This window comes from Anarrhichthys ocellatus, unplaced genomic scaffold (assembly GCF_004355925.1).
Source record: "Anarrhichthys ocellatus isolate YVR2014 unplaced genomic scaffold, GSC_Weel_1.0 scaffold52, whole genome shotgun sequence".
Taxonomy (NCBI): Eukaryota; Metazoa; Chordata; class Actinopteri; order Perciformes; family Anarhichadidae; genus Anarrhichthys; species Anarrhichthys ocellatus.
Genome location: NW_022280082.1, coordinates 1,681,719 through 1,701,224, shown reverse-complemented (window position 1 = coordinate 1,701,224; position 19,506 = coordinate 1,681,719). Strand labels below are relative to the sequence as shown.

Here is a 19,506-nt window from a genome sequence, read left to right as displayed (position 1 = left end):
ACAACTCAGGCTTTCATGGCATTCGCCTTTTTTTTGTAATAATTCCATAATTATTCGGCAAGTGGGCGAAATAAATAACTTAATATGTGCATTTTGTTTTAAACTTGGAAGTAGTTGTGATAATAATAATAATAATAAGGGGGGTGTCTTAGAAATTCCACTACAGAGTTTATATCTCAGAAGAACTGGCCGACGTTGAAGTCCGTTACAGGGTGTGAATATGTGAATTATCTCAGTGTTGCAGGCTGCTTAGATACCGCAGAGAACAGGTTTTGAAACTCCGCCCTTATTTGACCGATTTGTTCAATGCCAAAGTAGTTCTAAGTCCGGGTGGAGAGTTGACACGTGTGAATACACGGAAGCTCCTTACTGAAAGAATCATAATTATTATTTCTCTGTCACTCTAATTTATTGAACTTTCACAGGCTTCGGTCGCAAATCCGACTACGGAACTAACTTCAAACCGGGGAGGAAATGCCGCTCAAACTGGAAGTTGTAGAGCCCTCCCTACTTGCTTAATACGTATTCTGGAGATTTGAAACAGCCTATGATTTAGTTTGAACTTCTTCTTTAATAAGGAAACATGAAGTTGTAGGCCTGTTAACAGATCGGAAAGTATTTACCCATGAAACAGGGCGAATTTCAGCCACTTTCTGTTACGTTTGTTGTGTTGCGTTTGTTCCACTCAACCCCACAGTAGTTGAGTGGGAAGTTTATACTCCATGAGTATATTTAGCAGACTGCGTTAATATGAGCGAGGAACAAGCGGTGCCGTTAGGAGACGCTGCACTTGACGCGGATCAATCCAAGACGGACTTGGAGAACCATGTCAAGCTGGAGGCGGGTGACGCCGCTCCGCGCGCCGACAATCCGAGTCAGCTAGACGGCCGCGAAGCGCTGCAACCCGGCGGCGAAGCGCTGCAACCCACCCGCCTGTACAAACGGCGCTGGATGATTGTCGTCCTGTTCAGCTCATATTCACTGTGCAACTCCTTCCAATGGATACAGTACGGCATCATCAACAACATTTTCATGAAGTTCTACAACGTGGACGCCTTCACCATAGACTGGATGTCTATGATCTACATGCTGACATACATTCCCTTCATCTTCCCGGTGACCTGGCTGCTGGACAAAAAGGGGCTCCGGGTCATCGCGCTGGTGGCCACTGCGCTCAACTGTGCAGGCACATGGATCAAAGTGGCCAGCGTCAAACCCAACCTGTTCGCTGTCACCTTTCTGGGACAGCTGTCCTGCTCCTTCGCGCAGGTGTTCATCCTCGGGATGCCGTCGAGAATCGCGTCAGTGTGGTTCGGTTCAGAGGAAGTGTCCACCGCCTGCTCCATCGGAGTATTCGGGAATCAGGTAAGGCTGAGTCAGTAAATAGGCCAAGATATCTCTTCACCTACTTGATCACGTATTAAACGTTATGCAATAGCCCCATTAACCAGCGATCAGGCGGACAATTCCAGATATATTTGGAACGTTTGCGTAATTACGCACGTTCAGGTGCCCAATGCGTTCAAGCCACAACATTGCTTGCTTAGAATGTGAGAGAATGAGTGGCAAGCAGTGAACCAGCATGCAAGAAGTGACAACCAGTGTGCACCTTGATTCAATTATACCTTTTCATGAAGATATTGTAATTGTAACAGTGAGAGATGAAGATAAAACAGTTTATCTAATGCTATACACACATTAAACATCTATCCGCACATACAACTAAGTCAATTCACAGTCACTTATCATTTACCAGCATTAAACACAGGATGAAAAGGCTCAGGAACAACCTCTCTTTCAAGCCTGTCCTCAGGTGGTCTAACCTTTATCTACTTGCCCTCATTCATGGTGAAAATAGTGACCGAGGAAAGGGTACGAAAAAAAGGAAAACCTAGATGTAAACAAGATGTCTGTAAGAAACAAACTAATAAAGGATCCAAATGTGTGTAAAACACCAATATCATAGTGGGAGTTAAAAAGCAGCAAGGGAATAATCTAATTTGATTGAAAAGGTATGTCTTTAAGATGTGAGCCGATCCGGAGGCCCCCAGGTCCCTCTGGCAAGGCTGCTCCACACATGTTGTGTAATAGCAAAAAAGGAGGGCAGAATCTTGTAATATGTCCAAAAACTGACCAGTATGGCTGAACTTGGTGCAGTTTATCCATGTTAAACACGCAGTGCGGTAGGACATTACCTGTGGAAACTGTTTTCTGGATCGCTGACTGTGACTTGTGAGGGTTATCTGCTAATTTGACTTATTTCCACTGTATCCACATACAGAATAGTAACTGTTGTTGTGTATTTCTGCTTAATTAGAGGCAGCAGGGCACTTTTTAAATCCACACGAGCAGCCAAAAAAGCAGACAGGAGTGCAAAGAGCAGCATCGTGTGCCGCTGTTATTGTGAGCTCTCAAGCATCATATTTAACACCAAACAAACAACACTTGAGTCAACTTACAACTCCAAGTAAAATGTCACTGAGAAGTCATCGCTAAGTGGATAATTAGCTGTGTGTAACCCAGAGCACAAACTGGGGTTTTGGATGTAGTTTTAAAAAGTAAGAGCAATTTGTGGGCTTTCTGATGGACATCTAATAAGCATGTTGTCAACAACAAATCCTCCGGTTTCTACTTGTGATCTTTGTGTATTCAAGGCTTTGGTCTTCAGACCGGTTTATCAAAACCGCCTTGATACATTTTCCTTCATACTATTCACGGACACCTTCAGACAGCCAGAATACTTGGAGGTATCGGAGCTCATTTTCTTAACATCAGAAACTTTTTCCAAGATGTATTAAAGAATACAGTTTCGACTTGATTTGGCGCTATACAAATAAAATGTACTTTACTTGTCTCCTGTCATTTGTGCGTGACAAACAATTTTCAAGGACTTGATAATAATTGACCGGACTAGATATCGTGCATCCGAACAAAGAGGCCTCAGTTTGGTTGTGTCGCAGGTTATTTTATTGCATCCTTACTGCCTTTATATCAGCACGTCATCATATTAGTCTCTTCAATTGTCTTTATGAAATAATATAAGTGCAAGTAAGTCATACCTCAAAGACATTACACTAAAAAGTTAAATTCTACATTTTAAACGGCATGCGTACAAAATAATTGGCGGAAAGAAATACTCTAGGTGTTATCCTCAACAGTACAGAGATCCATAGGTGATCAATAACAAAGACTTGGAAACTTAAACCTCTTGTTAGAACCACAAAATCCTTCAAATTAGTTATTTAAAGTTCAACAGATAAATGTGTCTGTTTTTTTGTGAATCGAACAGTAAACAGAGGTAACACCAGGTCTGAGTGTAATTGGAAGATTTCCTACATTAACATCACATGATGGGACTGAAGGTGATAAATATGTGGACATGTGGTGTAGAGGCTCAATGCCATCACATGCAGTTGAGTTGTGGATCAGGACAATAGTAACTCCAGCTGTGCTCGCTCTCTGAGAAAACAACATATTTCAACTACAGGCAGTTTGCTCGCTGGGCAGCAAGCTGTTAGGACACAAGCGCCGAAATCTCCAGAACTCTCACCTCTCACGCTCCAGGGGCCCACTTTAGGACAGTCAAAATGCCACAAAACAATACTTTGAAAGACAACCATGCAAATTCTGAACTCGGTGGTGAAGAATGGCCGTGGTCCAAGGCTGCAAAGAATCCCGCTCCGGGCCTTGCTTCAATGCAGTGGACTCCAGGACCTTTGGGCCGAGCCATCTCCATTGGCGTCGAGACTGTGCAGAGTGACCGGGCAGAGCTGGTCCCCAAGGCTGAGACCAAACTTTACCACCGTCGCTGGTTCATGCTGTTTCTCTTCAGCGCCGTCTCAGCCAGCAATGCCTTCATGTGGCTTCAGTACGGCATTATTCGCAACATATTCATGCGCTTCTACAGCATTGACTCACTGGCCATCGACTGGCTGTCCATGATCTACCTGCTCACTTACATTCCGCTCATTGTGCCCGTCTTGTGGCTACTGGAGAACAGGGGAATCCGGGAAGTTGTCCTAGTTGGGTCGGCCTTTAACTGCATTGGTGCTTGGATTAAGATTGGTAGTGCCGGTCCCAATCTGTTCCCAGTCACCTTTTTTGGCCAGTTTGTGTGCTCAGTGGGTACCGTGTTCGTCCTTGGTATTCCTTCTTACCTCGCCTCAGTGTGGTTTGGAGAGAAAGAGGTTTCCACGGCTTGTTCCATCGGAGTTGTGGGAAACCAGGTCTGTCTGAATGTCTCATTTAAAAGCAGGGTCGACATAGTGAGGCAGCTGTCTGTAGATTATGCAGCTCTGCTGGATGCCAGAGTCACATAGGACTTCTAGTGTCTTGGTGCGAGAGTCCAGAGAAAATTGTGTGAACTGTTTGCTGAAACCTCCCCGCACTTTTTTTTTTTTTTTTTAGCTGTTTAAATGTAAAAACACTTTCACAATTGTGAAGTTCTGCGTTGAATTATTCAGATGACATAGATGCTGTTGCAACATAAAGCCACCTGATTTGGTAGTTATAAGACAACATGTATTCAAAGTTGTTTTTTGTTGGCAGTCTCATGCGGTATGTTTCATGAGAGGACTGACAATTAAATAACCTGCACAAGCAAGTTTCAGATGAGTTGTAGCAGAGCTTGAGAGGATATCAGTTGATTGTTAAATTCATACTGCTCCCAGCTACCTTTTTAAGACCAATTGGGTCATAAAGTTATTAAATGTATAGTTAAACCAAATAATGACTTGAATTGTTGTCAAAACAAGCAATAATAGCCCCTAAATACATGTTGTGGTACCACTCAGTCACTGTGTGATATATAGAAAACATGGCATTAAGGCATCCTTGATTTGATATTACTTATGAAACAATAATGTGTGGTCACCTCCAAACTGTTTGTCTTTAATTCATGTTGTATGTGTTGATTGTCTTCTAGCTGGGTATTGCCATCGGGTTCCTTGTTCCACCCATCCTGGTGCCTAACGTGGACGACATGGACGAGCTGGCTCACCACATCAGCATCATGTTCTACATCACAGCAGGAGTGGCTACCTTACTCTTCATCCTTGTTGTCTGTGGTAAGATTTGTCATGTAGCGCATAAAGGCTTTGTCCACATTACAAAACTAGTGTTTTATTACATACTTCCTTCCAGTGTTCTCTAGCCATGCAGACAGCGCCGGATATCTTAAACCCTCTGCAGATAAGACTGCAACTTTCTGCACGGCTAGACACCATGAATAGTTTCAGTTTTTGGATTTACATAAACTCTAGATTAACTGGATTTAAATGCTATTTTTAAAAGTGATTTTACGGCACCGTGTAACCGCAGATTTGTTGTTGGGAATGGATAGAGAGGCGAGATGGTCAGTGAAGCAGTCAAGTGAGTGAAACGAATGAAGTCAAAGATGACATCATCCCATCCCTCAGAAATATACTCAGACTTTTTCATGTGCTTTGTCTGGGCCTTCTTTCGCTCAGGCCAGTGGGATTTTCTTATTCAGTGGATCCTCCTCATGATGGTTTTAATTTACAGCAGACTTCCACTGTGACAAAAAGCACCATTCAGGGGACAAGAAAAGTGCTGACTTGCATGGTCGCGCCAACACAAAGCCCTCCCTGAAGGGGAAATTCACAAAATAGTTACTATTGTGGTACAAGTAAGGACAGGAGCAATGTCTCGGGAACAGGCACAAAAGTGAGTGCTTCAGCATACTGAACGGGATATTATTTTGTCAAGTATATGTTTGTTTTAGATATATTAGAAATGGAGGATCTGTGATCACAAAATGACATTTTCTGGTAAAAGGAACTTGACAGACGTGACGAGCAGGATGTGAGTTGTTTGGAAAAATGCTGAGTTCTTGTCTGCTTTATATCTGCTGCCAATGAACTTTGACCCTCTTTGGTTTTTTTTCCAACGATTCCCTCAGAGTTTATAGTTTTAATTGCCCATTTAGCACCTCACGTGTTGAAAATCACACTTGTTTTTCTGTCTGTTCTCATTGAAGACTAGAATCATAGGGAGGGAGTTTAGTCAGAATTATTTATTTATTTTTATGTTTATGTAACCTTTATTCAACCGGGATTATCTCATTGAGAGGTTTCATCAAGGGTGTCCTGTCCAAGATGGCATCGTAAAAGTTTTACCACATCATAACACAGATAACAGACTTAAAAAAAACAAAACAGCAAAAATTAAAAACACCATAAAAACAGACTAATTGCATCAATCAAAGAATTTTCATTCAATGTTCGGGACCAGTACCTCCAGGGCTCAGATTATCCTCTTTTAACAATCTGGCCTGCATGTAGAATAATCAAATGTCTCTGCAGAATGCAATTACAAAGGAGGTTGTAAGTATGTAGTGCTCTTCTATAGAGAACAGTAGGCTGGGTAGTTGTAAGAGAGGAGAAACAAGTTTCATGAAAAAGCTGTTGTCCTGCCGGGACAGGGGGAGGGAGGCTGCGCTCGTAAGCGTTCAGAAACACAAAAGCATGCTTGTGAAGGAATTCCATAGTGGCACCACGTACAGCATGTCAGTGTTGTTTGTTTCAAGAGAAAGACCGATGGATATTTTAAATACACCCACTTTTGGTCATGCGATAGATTCTATTGGGCAAATGGATGTGACTTTTGCTTCTCTTAGTTACTCCAGCGCGATAATTGTCACCAGTTGGCCACAGTGGTTTCATGATATGACGCATATACTCGCACACATAGCGCACCCTCACGCATGCATGCAAGATGCCATGTGTGAGGGTTGTCCTGCTGGCAGGGCCATCTGTGAGCCTGCAACAGGCCTGTGAGTCAGCAGGGCAGACAAAGTCCCAGGATTCAGAGATTTGCAAGTGTGTGCAAAGTGTGGAGAGAGAAGACGTTTTGGCTGCTATCTTCCTCTAAACGAATTGCCAGCCAAAGTTCACCACATAGAAAGATATATGAGTGGATCTGGTTGACTGAATAAGGGGAAGTACCGGGGGGTGGTAAAGAAAAATTAGCATGCACAAACAATTCAAAGAAATGTACAGTATTTGAATAAAACTTCTTTCTTCTTTCTTTTAAATTACAACGACGTGTAGTAAGATGTAGCTGAGATCATTAATTAGCCAAAGAGTCGGTTTGTCTCAAAGGATTAGTGAGACCTGGACATGAACACAAACTGTCAAGTCTGATTTTGAAACGGCTGGTTTCAGCTCCAAGAACCACAAAGACGGACATCTGTATTTCCTCATGACGCCCGAAGGCAGCAGAAAAACGGAAACGGGTCACGTCGTCACAGTTGTCGCCCCCAAAAGATGGTGTGTTGAGCTTGTACGTATCTGGACCTGTCCGGCCGTTTCTGAATGTGTCCTGTTCCAATGCTGGGCTCCATGTCCCTCTCACATTCAGTTTGTACCCTTCTTTCCTTGTGTAAAGTGGAGAAACATGATGTCCAACAGTAACCTTAATGTACCCAATATTCCCCTTTTCTAGAATTTGCCCTTTTGTGGCTCCAAAGTGAAAATAAATCTATAATTTGAACTAAAGCTCTTTAGGTTTGAACAGAGTCCATGAGAACAACATGAGCTTGTAATGACGAGGGTGCCAAAGGAATGAAGAGGCTCCGAAGGCATTAATCATTTATATGCCTGAGTTTAGCGTTTGCAGCTGCTGTTATGTGTGTTCACTGCATTAAACATTGGTTTTGGTCTCTCCGTCAGTCTTCCAGGAGCGTCCTAAACTTCCTCCGACTCAGGCCCAGGCCACCGCTCGTAGCATCCCGCCAGAGCACTACTCCTACACCGCCTCCATTCTGAGGCTTCTCCGAAACAGACCCTTCAACCTCCTCATCGTCACGTACGGTTAGTCATCACCTTTCTCCCACAGTAATAGCCGAGTCATTTGTTTGTGCTGTGATTTTTAATTGTTAGCAAACAGTCGCTTATTTACACATCCAGAAGTTCCAGACATTATCATTCATGTGAAGTCATGTTCATGGTCATCTGATGAATGTCGGTCCAATATTCACTCTCTTTTAGCTCTGCTTTTGGTCTCCACCATCTTCTGAGGGAAATCTCTTTCTCTTCAGCTGCTAAATGCTCCACTGTGTTCACCAGCTAGTCACTAACATTGTATGTCTGTTATATGGTGCTGAGCAGGTAGTGCACGGTGGGTTTTTAGAGTTTTTTTTCATCTGAAAGTGATGCTTTGAGAAAAACATTAAACTAATTATTGTGCTTTGATCTGACTCGATGAGAGAACCACGTCCCATTCGTTTGAATATAGCGAAATAAGTCTCCTGAAATAAATAAATAAATAAAAGTAGTCCTTTATAAATTTCCTTTTTTAAACAAAGACGTAGTAATATATTGAACTACATTGACTCATTTATGTACTTATATTTACAGTATATATTTATTGTCTTATTTATTTATTTCATAGCCCTATTTATTCATGTAATTATTTAATATTGAATGAAATGGCATTCCATAGTTGAACAACAAATTGATTTTTTTCAAGAAAGCCCCCAACACGCCCTGCAGTTTAACAAGTTTATCAAATCAATAAATGTCATAGAAATCATTGTTCAGGACTCGTAGACACGAGAGTGAATGTGTCTCGGGGAGGTTCAAAGTTTGAGTATAGTCTGACAATGTTTAACGAATAATCGATTTGACCTAAAGGTCAAGCATTTTATGAAGGTAAAGGTTTCTGAGATATGAAATCAGTTTCTTTCCAGCTTGTCGTGTCACAGCAACTTAAGTCCAACAGCTGTGACCTGTTTATGGAAAGCCTTTCACCTCGCTCGACCTCACCGACTCATTTCTCATGACACAATTCATGTGACTAGAATTAGTGTTATTTTTTGTATGCATCTCTGTCCTGCTGTCTTTTTGCAATATGATTTTTAGGATAACTATGCAGATCAGACATCACATATACCGACAGTTCAGTGTTTTTCAGTTATAGCATTGAGTTCTCTCTCTGTTGAGCCTCAGTAACTTGTTGGTCTGGAGCTATCGGATTTACCTGTGATTGTAACTCTGCCCTGCAGGCCACAGCTCCACCTGTCCCTGTATGTTTAACTGAGCTGCAGCTGCTGATCCTGAATATCTTGTTGTTGTCAACTTAACGTATTTACACAGTCATATTTGCAAGTGCTTGTTTATGCAGGGGAATGTTCTTTCTGTGCAGGTTATGTCTGAGTTGCAGACGTTCTCTTTTGTTCAAGGACAAAAACACTCGGTGCTGTCCTGTCCTTTTATAGAAGTCCTTGGTGTGGGACAGATCTCTGTTTTGGAAACCAGCCTGATTTAGGTTAATTTGACACCACTGCAAACCAAAAACCCTTCGACTGCTGACTTTAGAGTATTTCGTAATTCGCTTAAGGAAGTCCGCTCAATGATTCCGTCACGTAAATGTTATGAAACATGTTTTTTGTCCTGCGGGTCGTGGTGTGCAGAATTTGTTTGACATTATTTCCCAACTCACAGGTTTGAACGTGGGTTGTTTCTATGCTGTCGGCACCCTGCTGAACCGCATGATCATCGAGCACTACGCTGTAAGTCCCGCCTACTGCGTCTGTATGTGGATAGACATAAAGTATAGTGTTACTATCTGCTGTATTCCCCAAAACCCTTGTTGCACCTCCCACAAGTTGACATTTTCAGGACTTGAAAAGCTGGTTCAGCTGTAATATTTTGCATTGCAAATACTTTTCTTTATGGAAGTATCAATACCGGCTGCTGCTAAATATGTGTTTATGGAATGATGTTGCCTTCTGAAGCTGTTGATTAGATTTTACTCTCATATCAGTAGGTTTTGTAGAGAAATGAAAAATGTGACACCAGATTAATGTGCCATCAGGTCACTAATCTATGTCCCGTCTTCCTTGACCCTTTTAGGGAGAAGAGGTGAATGCTGGGAGGATTGGCCTCACCATTGTCATTGCGGGGATGGTCGGCTCCCTCATCTGCGGCATTTGGTTGGACAAAACTAAAACCTACAAGTAAGGCGAATGTCAGAAAGGAAAAGTACAAGAACAGCATTTATTTCCTCCCTGAAGGACAGTTTACTTTCCAGTGTTGGGAAAATATTCACAGAGAGGGACGCAAAGTTGTTTTTGACATGATTTTATCCGACATTACACAGGTGCACCAACTTTTTTTCGTATCTGTTTATTGTCATTATGCTTCTCATCTCGCTGCAGATCTTGTTTAGTGTTTATGTGTTGGCTGTCAGGACTCTGTCTGTTTATCCAGGTGCAGCATGCTGCTCCAACAGCGATCTTACTGACCTTGTGGGCCTTTTGGCTGTGACAGCAGTGTCCACCCTATGGGGGGGTTTCAGTCAACCGGTCTAACTTACAAGAGTTTTGTTCTGCAAAAAGAGAGAATGGGAAGCTGGCTTTATTGTGTAATCCACATATTTGATTTACTGTCATACATATTTTAATTAGTAGCTGTGATCATGTTGAGTTTTGAAGATGCAGCGCCTACTGTAACGCGGAGAGGTAAAATGCAGCAGTACTCTGAATTTGCCATGATAATGAATTACAGTGCTCATTGTTGTATGTCTTTCATGTGTTTTTCCAGGCAGACGACCCTCGCAGTGTACTTCATGTCTCTGGTGGGGATGATAGTCTATGCTGCTACACTCAATCTGGGACACCTCTGGGTGGTCTTCATCACCGCTGGAGCTCTTGGGTATTTTTTCGTTCATTTCTTTCTTTTTTGGGTATAGAAGTACTATGATCTCAGGATGTTTTTGCACTTAATTTGTTCAGTCAAGGAACAGAAAAGAAATATTTGCAACCAAAAATGTATTTCAAGATGGATTCGATCCTAAGTAAGCAAGCTGGAGTGAGCTAAATAACATCACATTTTAAGTTCTAACTATTTGTACATTTCTTATACAGAGGCTCACCACAGGATTTTTTACCAATATAAATCAAAGATGATCGAAGAGGATGATGTGCCTCGCTACACGCTGACCCATTTCATAAACTCAGTGTACAGTATATAGAGCGGAGGTGATCAGCCTCCTGCTCATGGGAAACGAACAATGTGCGGATACACGCCTTACATTACAAGCATCACAGTAATGTGGGTACAAAGCATTAAAATGAAGGTTGTAGAGCTACTATGAATTCCATCTTTATACCTGAAAATGATCTACAAGTTAGTTAAAAGCAGATCTTGTTGCCAGGAGGACGTTCACATGCAGTCTTAACCTTTTATGTGGCTGTTGTGAAATCATTACACCTGTTCAGTGGCACCGTTCCACATTGGGTTCGCCCTTTCTGTGAAGGCATGCCTACAAGATACACATGCCACACAGGCATGCATGCCAGCCATTGTACACCATTCATGTGACTCAGGCTGAACTGTCAAACTCAAACAGAAAGAAAAGCTGAATTGTTAAAGGACACTAAATGAGCTCCAGCTAGCTCCACGTTCCTGCAGGAATTCCTGGTATTCAAATCATGAAGTTAACATTTCTTTTCCAGTGTGTACAAGCATTGTCCCGAGTATTTTTCTTGTTTTTGATAAGAATTTCTGTTTCTCTATGCATCACTATCTTATCCCTTACTCTTGATGGACATAAACCCTATATGGACATATACATACTATGGATCTATGTTCTTATTATCAAAGAATACCCATAGGCAGAGGAAGCGCATGTAAATGTCAAAGAAATGTGACACAGGCTGATGTGTTTTGGTGCTGTTGCCATGTACGAACCTTGTCATTTAGTTTGCCTGTCATCACTTCAGTGGAAGGGCCTGTTGTTCCTGCACGGCATCGCCATTGTCATTAAACCATAGATACCCAGATAAGTAGCTTAGGCTTACAATCCTTAGAGGACTTGCAAGTTATTATGAAGAGGGAGAGGCAAGTGACATCACTGGACAGAGTCTGTATAGGAGGTGTGTTTTTGCATTAACCCATTCATGCAAAATACTGGCTGTAATATTGAAATTAGATCAATTTAGTACAAGAAATGTTGTGGTTTAGCAGAAAAAAAGAGGTTAAATCAGCTTGTGCTTCTATATAATTAACAATGATGTTTACTGTGTGTCTCTGTGCTGCTATATATGTGTGTATGTATGTATGTATGTGTGTCCAGGTTCTTCATGACGGGCTACCTGCCGTTGGGCTTTGAGTTTGCAGTCGAGCTGACGTACCCAGAGTCGGAGGGAACCTCATCTGGACTCCTCAACTGTTCAGCACAGGTGCAGCTCAATGACGCGTAGTGTCACTGAAAACATAATAAGAGATACACACTATGATGATTACACTGTAAAAAATAAAAAAATACTCGATTGATCCGCGGTTCACGAGTGATCCGAACCGTGAGGGTTGATCCGAACCGTGAGGGTTGATCCGAACCGTGAGGGCTGATCCGAACGGATCACGGATCGATCCGTGATCCGAACGGATCACGGATCGATCCGTGATCCGTTACACCACTAGAGATAGCGTGAGAAGAAATGTTTGGTTTTTACTGGTTGTACAGAAATCAGTGAGTCATTTGCCTTCTTTCACCTGAACAGTCACTCGGTACCATTGCAGGTTTCTAAAGAGACCTGGGTACATACATGAAAACAATACATACCTCAAACACTAACACAAATATTAACAATAACAGCAGAATCTGTGCAGTAAAATGTGCTAAAGTCTGCAGATGAGTTTGTTCCTTGCAGACCTGGGACCAGTTTCACCAAATCTGCAACATGCAACAGACAAATATCCTTCTTGTTTCAGAGTGACAATTTATGAATTATGACACTGCCACCATTCACAAATCACTTCTGTGAAACGGCCGCTTAAGAGCTGATTCCATAATACTCAGGCTTTCCCTGAATGCAGCATTTTTGTGTAGAGATGAAGTGCTTCAGAGAACATTTGTTTTGCACAAACCTTTCTTTTATTGCGGCCGTGACAGTGCTTGTGTGCATGCAAGCACCAGCTGTGTTCCTAACTATTGCATTGTCTTCTGCATGCACAGGTGTTTGGCATTATTTTCACCATCTGCCAGGGGAAGATCATGGACCGCTTCGGCACACTGGCAGGAAACATCTTCCTCTGTGTTTTTCTTCTAATCGGCGCAATAATGACAGGTAAGACCTTTCTGACTGTGACACACATGCTGTGCAGAGTAACATTTGCCACCTCAGGCAATAAAAAGCCACTAAGATATTTTTGCATGGCCCATTTAGCGGTTTATGAGCAATTTATAACTTTATTTTAAAATGCAGTAGCCACTGAAGCAATACAGATTGTGCATACCAGACACACTTTAACTTTTCTCCCCTACAAAGGTCAGCAGACTGACTCACCGTCTTTTGTAAGTTACTCAGCATTTAGACATATGAGTGGACTTCTTCTTGTGGCTGTCATGCCAGTTTCAAGGAAAAGAGCAGCTTTGTGAAAAAGCCACAACTGATGAGAAAGCCACTTCTATGATTTGTTGATATACCGCAGAGCTATATACAGTACTGGCTCTCTCTGTATTCAGTCACAAAGGTTATTTGTTGGGAAACATTCTCCTGTGGTGGAAATTGAGGTTAAAGGTTAACCAAGCTGTTTTCATAATTTTTGCAACGCAAAGTTTAAGAGTAAGTTAGGATGCATGTTTTGTGTTCGACATACTGTATTTTCTATAGATTTGCAATTTTTTCTCCATAGTCTTGGGAAATCCTCAACATGGTGTTTTACTGTATATACTGCAATGTGTCTGTGCACAAGAGTCCCCTACTGGACAGTCACCGTCATTAAATCATTTGTTTTTATCATTTTATTACACTATCTCATGCAGGCTTTACCTGTTCTCTGTCGTCATTCCTCTGTAGGCTTTATTAAGTCTGATCTGCGGAGACAAAAGGCAAACCTGATGGCCAAAGCTGCAGTAAGTGTTGAAGCCAGAAATAGGGTGTTATGCTGTGTTTGTTTGTTGTGGATGCTGAAGTGGAACAATGGTGGTGGTATTATAATTTGAAATAAGCCTTTTTTTTTTCATGACTTTGACATTTTGACATCCTCAAGGCAGGAAAAACACAGGTGTGGATAGTATAATTAATGATGGCTGAATTCCATTTAGCTGCTTCAGTTTCATTGTCTGCTTCTCCCATAGCTTACCAGACATCTGAATGAACAGAGCCATTGTTAATGTTATTAGCAAAACCTGTGCTTTTCCTACTATGACGAGTCAAAATCCCTGCTGTGAAAAAAGTCAAAAGTGCAGTCAAAAGTCACATGTGTCTTGTCCTGCTCCAGAAATAACTTACTTACTCTGTTCCCTATTGTGTCTATTTTTGTTGTCGTTGAGTCAGCCTGCATGCCTGCCCCAATTTAACATTCATATATTTGTGAATATGGCCCGATACTGCCTCTGCTGCACATTGGGCTGTTTTCATCTTTCTCAGTCTTCTGTATTTTATAGAACAGAGCATGCATCTGCTTGCATGATAAAAGAAATGCATTAACTAACGCATATCTTAGGAGATTATTGAATTTGTCTGGATAGTACCAACGATTAATGCTTTATCCCTGTGATTTACCTACTGTTCTTAACCCATGCTGTCTTAGTTCTTTCCTAATGCATGCCTTTCTATTTCACCACCACTGAATAACTTGCCCGCCTTTGGTAGCAGATTGTTGGAAAAATAACCTGCAATGCTGCCCTCAGGAGGTGACATGATCATGGACAATATTGTCATTATTTATGCCTGTGTGAGTCTCCAAGGCCTGTGGTGAAGTTACTCATGAGGAAACCAGCACTCAAATTCCTCACATCCAATGTAAACATGCAGTGAGGAACAGAGATGATATACTCAAAAAGAGAGAAGTTAGAGTTGGATGATCGATGCCACTCTCGTGTCTGTCTGTTAAACACTAAGCTAGTGTAGAGCCAGACGATTAGCTTAGCTTAGCTTAGCTTAAAGAGTAAAAGCAGGGGGAAACGGCTAGTCTGCCTCTTTCGAATGGAACTAAATCCACCTACCAACATTTTCCCTAAAGCTCAGTAATTATATTATATCTTGTTTTTTTAATCTGTACAAATACCTAGGTGTAAAAAACGCCAATTCACAGTTGTGTGGGTGTTTAGAGGTACAGACCGAGGAAAAATACCACTTAGTGGTTTCTCAACTTACTCTCAAAATAAAACATATTTCACAAAATGTTGAACTATTCCTTTAAGCAATACACCCAAGCTGGATTTTACTTGAACGTTAAGAATGATTTAAGTGATTTTACTCGGTTATAAAAGAAGGGATTCATTCAAGCATGGTTCAGTAAGGGATTTATAAAACTGCCTGGTAGATCAGATTCTGTCGCAGCAGCTTCATCCAGGACTGGAGACTCACGCCTCTATAAGCGCTGAATGAGAAGTGATGGGTAGCTGTTGTTTTAGGCGGAGGGGCAGATGTCGGGACAAGACTACGGAGGCACGGCGCTAATCTCCCAGCAGCCGGAGACACCCTGATCAATAAACCTTTCTGCTTCCACAAAACAAAACAAAAAATCTCCTCAAATCTTAGCTCAACACGCAAATGCACAAAGGTAGGCGCACAGAACAATCAGCACACACTGTCAGTATTCACCAACACCCGCTGCAAACCCTTCCACCTGTCACTGTTGAACCTGCCTTTGCTGTCTCTCACTCTGTTTCTTACGATCACACTGAATTCAATTCACACAATGATTCCACTTAGCTTGTTTCAGAGACTGTTACATGTTGGTACACAGAGACTTGGATTGGAAACTACATCATGTATAAAACTACAGTCTTATTTATTTGTGTGCTGTTTTGTAATGTATCCATATGGCCTTTTTGCCAGAGGAGACATTTTGACATGTAAAGCACAGGTGTAAATGATTAAATGAATGATGGCTGACTTCAATTTAGCTGCCTCAGTTGTAGGGCCCTGGTACGGACACATTTGTGAGAGAGATGCAGGGTAGAAAATAAACCTTAAGGATTGAAAGCTTATGAGAAGATCAACATGTAAAGTTGCTTTTTTGTGCCTTAACCCGCTTGAGAAGTGCAGGACTAGCTATTAGTCTCAGCCAGCCTTACAGAAGCGGCTTCAGCAGTTGAATAGATCATTTTGGTGCTATCTTTGGTCCTTTGCACCTTACGTCTATCAGTAACCGGAAGCAACAGCCGTAGACGTGTACAGGTAAGATGATGTAAAAAAGATCATCTGGGCTCTTTTCAGTCGCATGTTATCTTCATTTGTAGCAATATGTATATAAAGATTGTCTATAAAGATTGAGCACATTGGAAGGACATAATGTACTGTCGCGTTTAGCTGAACACGTGTTGGGGTTTTTAATATGGGTGTCACAGTTTTTGATGAATTCTCGGACTCAGCCACCAATCAACTTAAAATCTACAGACGAAAGACAACTTCTGTGCTGAATCTATAAAAATGGTTGAATTAACAAGCCTGTTTTGATTGATAGGGACCCTCCGACTGCCACAATGGGAGCCTGGCTGCAGCCTCTATAATCAAGGAAGCCAAGTTTTAAACACAAAAACACACAAACGGTAACATACCAGCCTTGGAAAGCGCCATGATCTCCGTCCTGTTGCAGTGTGACGTATAGAACGACACAATCAGGAAGTCGTTGGACCCACTTCCCTTCTAAGAAGAGTTAGATTGTTAGATGCAAGTATTTATAAATAAAAACAAGTAAAAAAAAAAGGCTGAATTAAATCTGATAATGCACAATTTGAGCATTTAAAAATGTAACGTTCAGAAATATTCTTTTTAATATTTAATTGTAAATTGAAACCTATATCTGAAAGAGAAATCTGTAAAATGGTATGCCTCAACAATTTTACAAGTCAGTATTTTGAGTTTACAGTTTATGTACAGTATGTATATATATATACATACACAGTATCGACGTTCTTGAGAGTGATTTTGGGAGATCTTTGTGATTAAATTAGTTTTTACAGCAGCATATTTAAATCCACAGTAAGGGATGAAATATTAATTATACACAATTGTGTAATATTGTCCTTAACACTATTCATGTTTACTTGTTTAACATGAAATAAAACTTTTATAAAGTGTCTTTTTTTTATTTGGTCACATGTTTTTACATCACAATTTATATCTCATGGTGAAACTAACTGACTGAAAGCCACCGATCATTGTAAACAAACGCAGACGCACGCACAGCAGTTTACACAACGATTATCTTGCATAATGTTTGCTGTTGTAAAAAATAACTTTACATTTCGGCCTGTAACTTTTGAACAGTAAGTCTTGAGGCTGACAACCCAGATCCTGCAAGAGAAGGAATAACCAGGGACACCTGATGGAGTGGAGGAGTCGTCACAGGATTTATATCTGCAGACTTTGTCTTATTAGACCGTCAAATCGAATTATTTAATGATTAAAAAAAAGTTCATATCCTTGTTTCTAAAGACTGAAATTCACTTTATCCAAGGCTGGATTACAAACTCGACAACTGCCCCAAAGACTTTAGGCTCACCTTGTTGTGATGATTCAATTAATTAAGCATTCAGGCAATGCATGTGTTAGAGACCCTATATCTTATTGAGAGGCCCTTAGTTCCAAACTAGTGTTAAGGCCTTGATGGTTTCAGTATACATTGTTCTTAAATACATTAGATAAGTCAAGAAATTTACATTTACTTACACTATACAGGACTCACTTTTTATAAAACAATGTGAACATTCAAAAGAGAGAAAGAGAGTTAGTAGGAGAGTGTGTCACCCTTAACTTCTCCCTTTCACTAAGTTGAATGTTTTAGTTCACACACAAATGAGCAGACTAAATATATAATTCCTCTTGACCATAAAGATGTATTTCCTCGTTATGGACTTAACTGAAAATGAGATTTCACTGCAGGAGGTCCAAGAGGGCCCCTGGAGACGATGGCTACCTATCGGATTTTTATAAAGAAATTAATATATGTGATGTACGTATGTCTGATATACTTGCCCCAAGACTATTGACTGCGTTCTGTAGTGCACTGGGAAAGGGCCTACTGCTTGCAAGTATGAAAAAAAACCTTGTTCACAATAATAACAAAAAAAGGGAGATCTCCACAGCAGTGTTGTCGCTAGAGACCTAATTCATTAGTAAATCAGTTTTATGATTTTAGTTGAGTCACCTGAGCCACCCGTTCTCTGCATACGTCCGTAGAGTAACCACGTTGTACTTTTTTGTTTCTCATTCATTTTATTTAAGTAGGATTTTTCTGGTTTTGAAACAAAACTTATTATCCTGATCCCATTCATTTCTTTTAGTACTATACAAATAAATACAGGATCATATACAGGTACCTCTCTTGGCCACATGGGGGCCGCATTGTTACATTCAAACTCTTCTAAGGGACAAGAAAGCACAGAAGGATCCAGGTGAGGGGCACAAGAGAGAGAAAAAACACATAATCGTCAGTCCGTTGTGGATATAATGTGTGTTCCCAGTGCCATATTATGATTTGTTCTATTGTTATTCAATCAGCTTTGAAAATGAACACAGCAAAGTCCTGGTTTGAATGAATTACATTAAACTTCTCATTGGCATAAGTAGAGATAAAGTTGCCTCAGCTCTGTTATGAGATCATCCTGACTTGAGGCCAGTACTCCCATTTGACTGCTTCTCTCATGATCACATTGTTCTCTTGTTAGCTAATGACTGATTCTTGGCATACATTGGTTGTTTCTGTCATGACTTTTCATCGGAGGTTCATTTGCATGTAGATCTATAGATTATTAACATAAGATCCAGCTGCTAGGATGGCATAAAAATACCATCCTCTGCACTCTTACAGCTGCCAGTCATCCATGACTCAGATGCTGCTATTGTTATTCTAACACTTTAGTACTGAAGAGAAGTATGAAGAGGAGAAATGCAAAGAAAAGATTTCTGTTTGGTTGTATCGAGGATGCACACGGATGACATCATGCCCCTTTCAGTCATTTGTAATGTCAACACTGTTTATGCAGTATGCTGCACTGCAGAGTTTCCTTTTTTTATGACCTTTTATTAATGTGGAATATATGAACTGTAGACAGGAAGGTCACCGAAGGATGAGGACGAGCAGGGTGTGACCTCAGGCTCCCATGGGGAAACTCCTGAAAGCCTGCCCACCCACATGCAGAGATGGATGTTTGAATAAGGCCCCTTGTATGCATATGGCATAGCTCTGCTTGGAAGAACTTACTGTACATGCAAATAGTTAGGTCACTTGGTTCTTACTTACAAAGGGGCTTTTTGTTTTTGCTTATTTGTTGTCGTTCCTTTGGTTGCTTGATTTGTCTGCATTGAAACTCAAAGAGCATGTCTCCTAATGCAGATAAAGGCTGGTGTGAAGGAGGTTGGAAAGAGGATTGAACCGTTCCTTGGCTTTGGGTATTGGCTGATAAGGAGTAACAGATTGATACCAGTGTTTAATTGATAAGCTGGGATCGTTCTTGTAAAGCAACATCAGGCTTGACTTACACATTTCCTGACTGACCCCTGAAGTGTAAACCTTTTAATGCATC

At 41.1% G+C, this 19,506-nt stretch overlaps 1 protein-coding gene across 5 annotated transcripts; it reads left to right on the top strand.

The window, feature by feature from the left end:
* Positions 1 to 230: 230 nt before the first annotated feature.
* On the top strand, positions 231 to 17,056 carry flvcr2b (FLVCR choline and putative heme transporter 2b). Of its 5 annotated transcripts, none has more exons than XR_004213570.1 (10): positions 231 to 1,365; positions 4,925 to 5,066; positions 7,692 to 7,832; positions 9,465 to 9,532; positions 9,876 to 9,979; positions 10,566 to 10,676; positions 12,100 to 12,205; positions 12,982 to 13,093; positions 13,826 to 15,536; positions 16,443 to 17,056. XR_004213570.1 is itself a non-coding variant. In XM_031870333.1 (10 exons), the coding sequence occupies exons 1-10, from the start codon at positions 751 to 753 to the stop codon at positions 16,506 to 16,508; spliced, it is 1,521 nt and encodes a 506-aa protein (XP_031726193.1). In that variant the 5' UTR covers positions 231 to 750; the 3' UTR covers positions 16,509 to 17,056. The 5 variants fall into 5 exon arrangements, 4 of the variants coding, with proteins under 4 accessions (XP_031726193.1, XP_031726192.1, XP_031726191.1 ...); XM_031870333.1 differs by having other exon boundaries at positions 13,826 to 13,881; XM_031870332.1 differs by having other exon boundaries at positions 13,826 to 13,881; positions 15,388 to 17,056.
* Positions 17,057 to 19,506: the final 2,450 nt, after the last annotated feature.

Bases quoted from the DNA above. Each gene is read 5' to 3' on its own strand.
- flvcr2b (XM_031870334.1), top strand. From the start codon at position 3,588: ATGCCACAAAACAATACTTTGAAAGACAACCATGCAAATTCTGAACTC. The intron at 9,533-9,875 runs GTAAGTCCCGCC...TGACCCTTTTAG, and splicing joins TGATCATCGAGCACTACGCT to GGAGAAGAGGTGAATGCTGG. The intron at 13,882-15,387 runs GTAAGTGTTGAA...CTGTTGTTTTAG, and splicing joins ACCTGATGGCCAAAGCTGCA to GCGGAGGGGCAGATGTCGGG.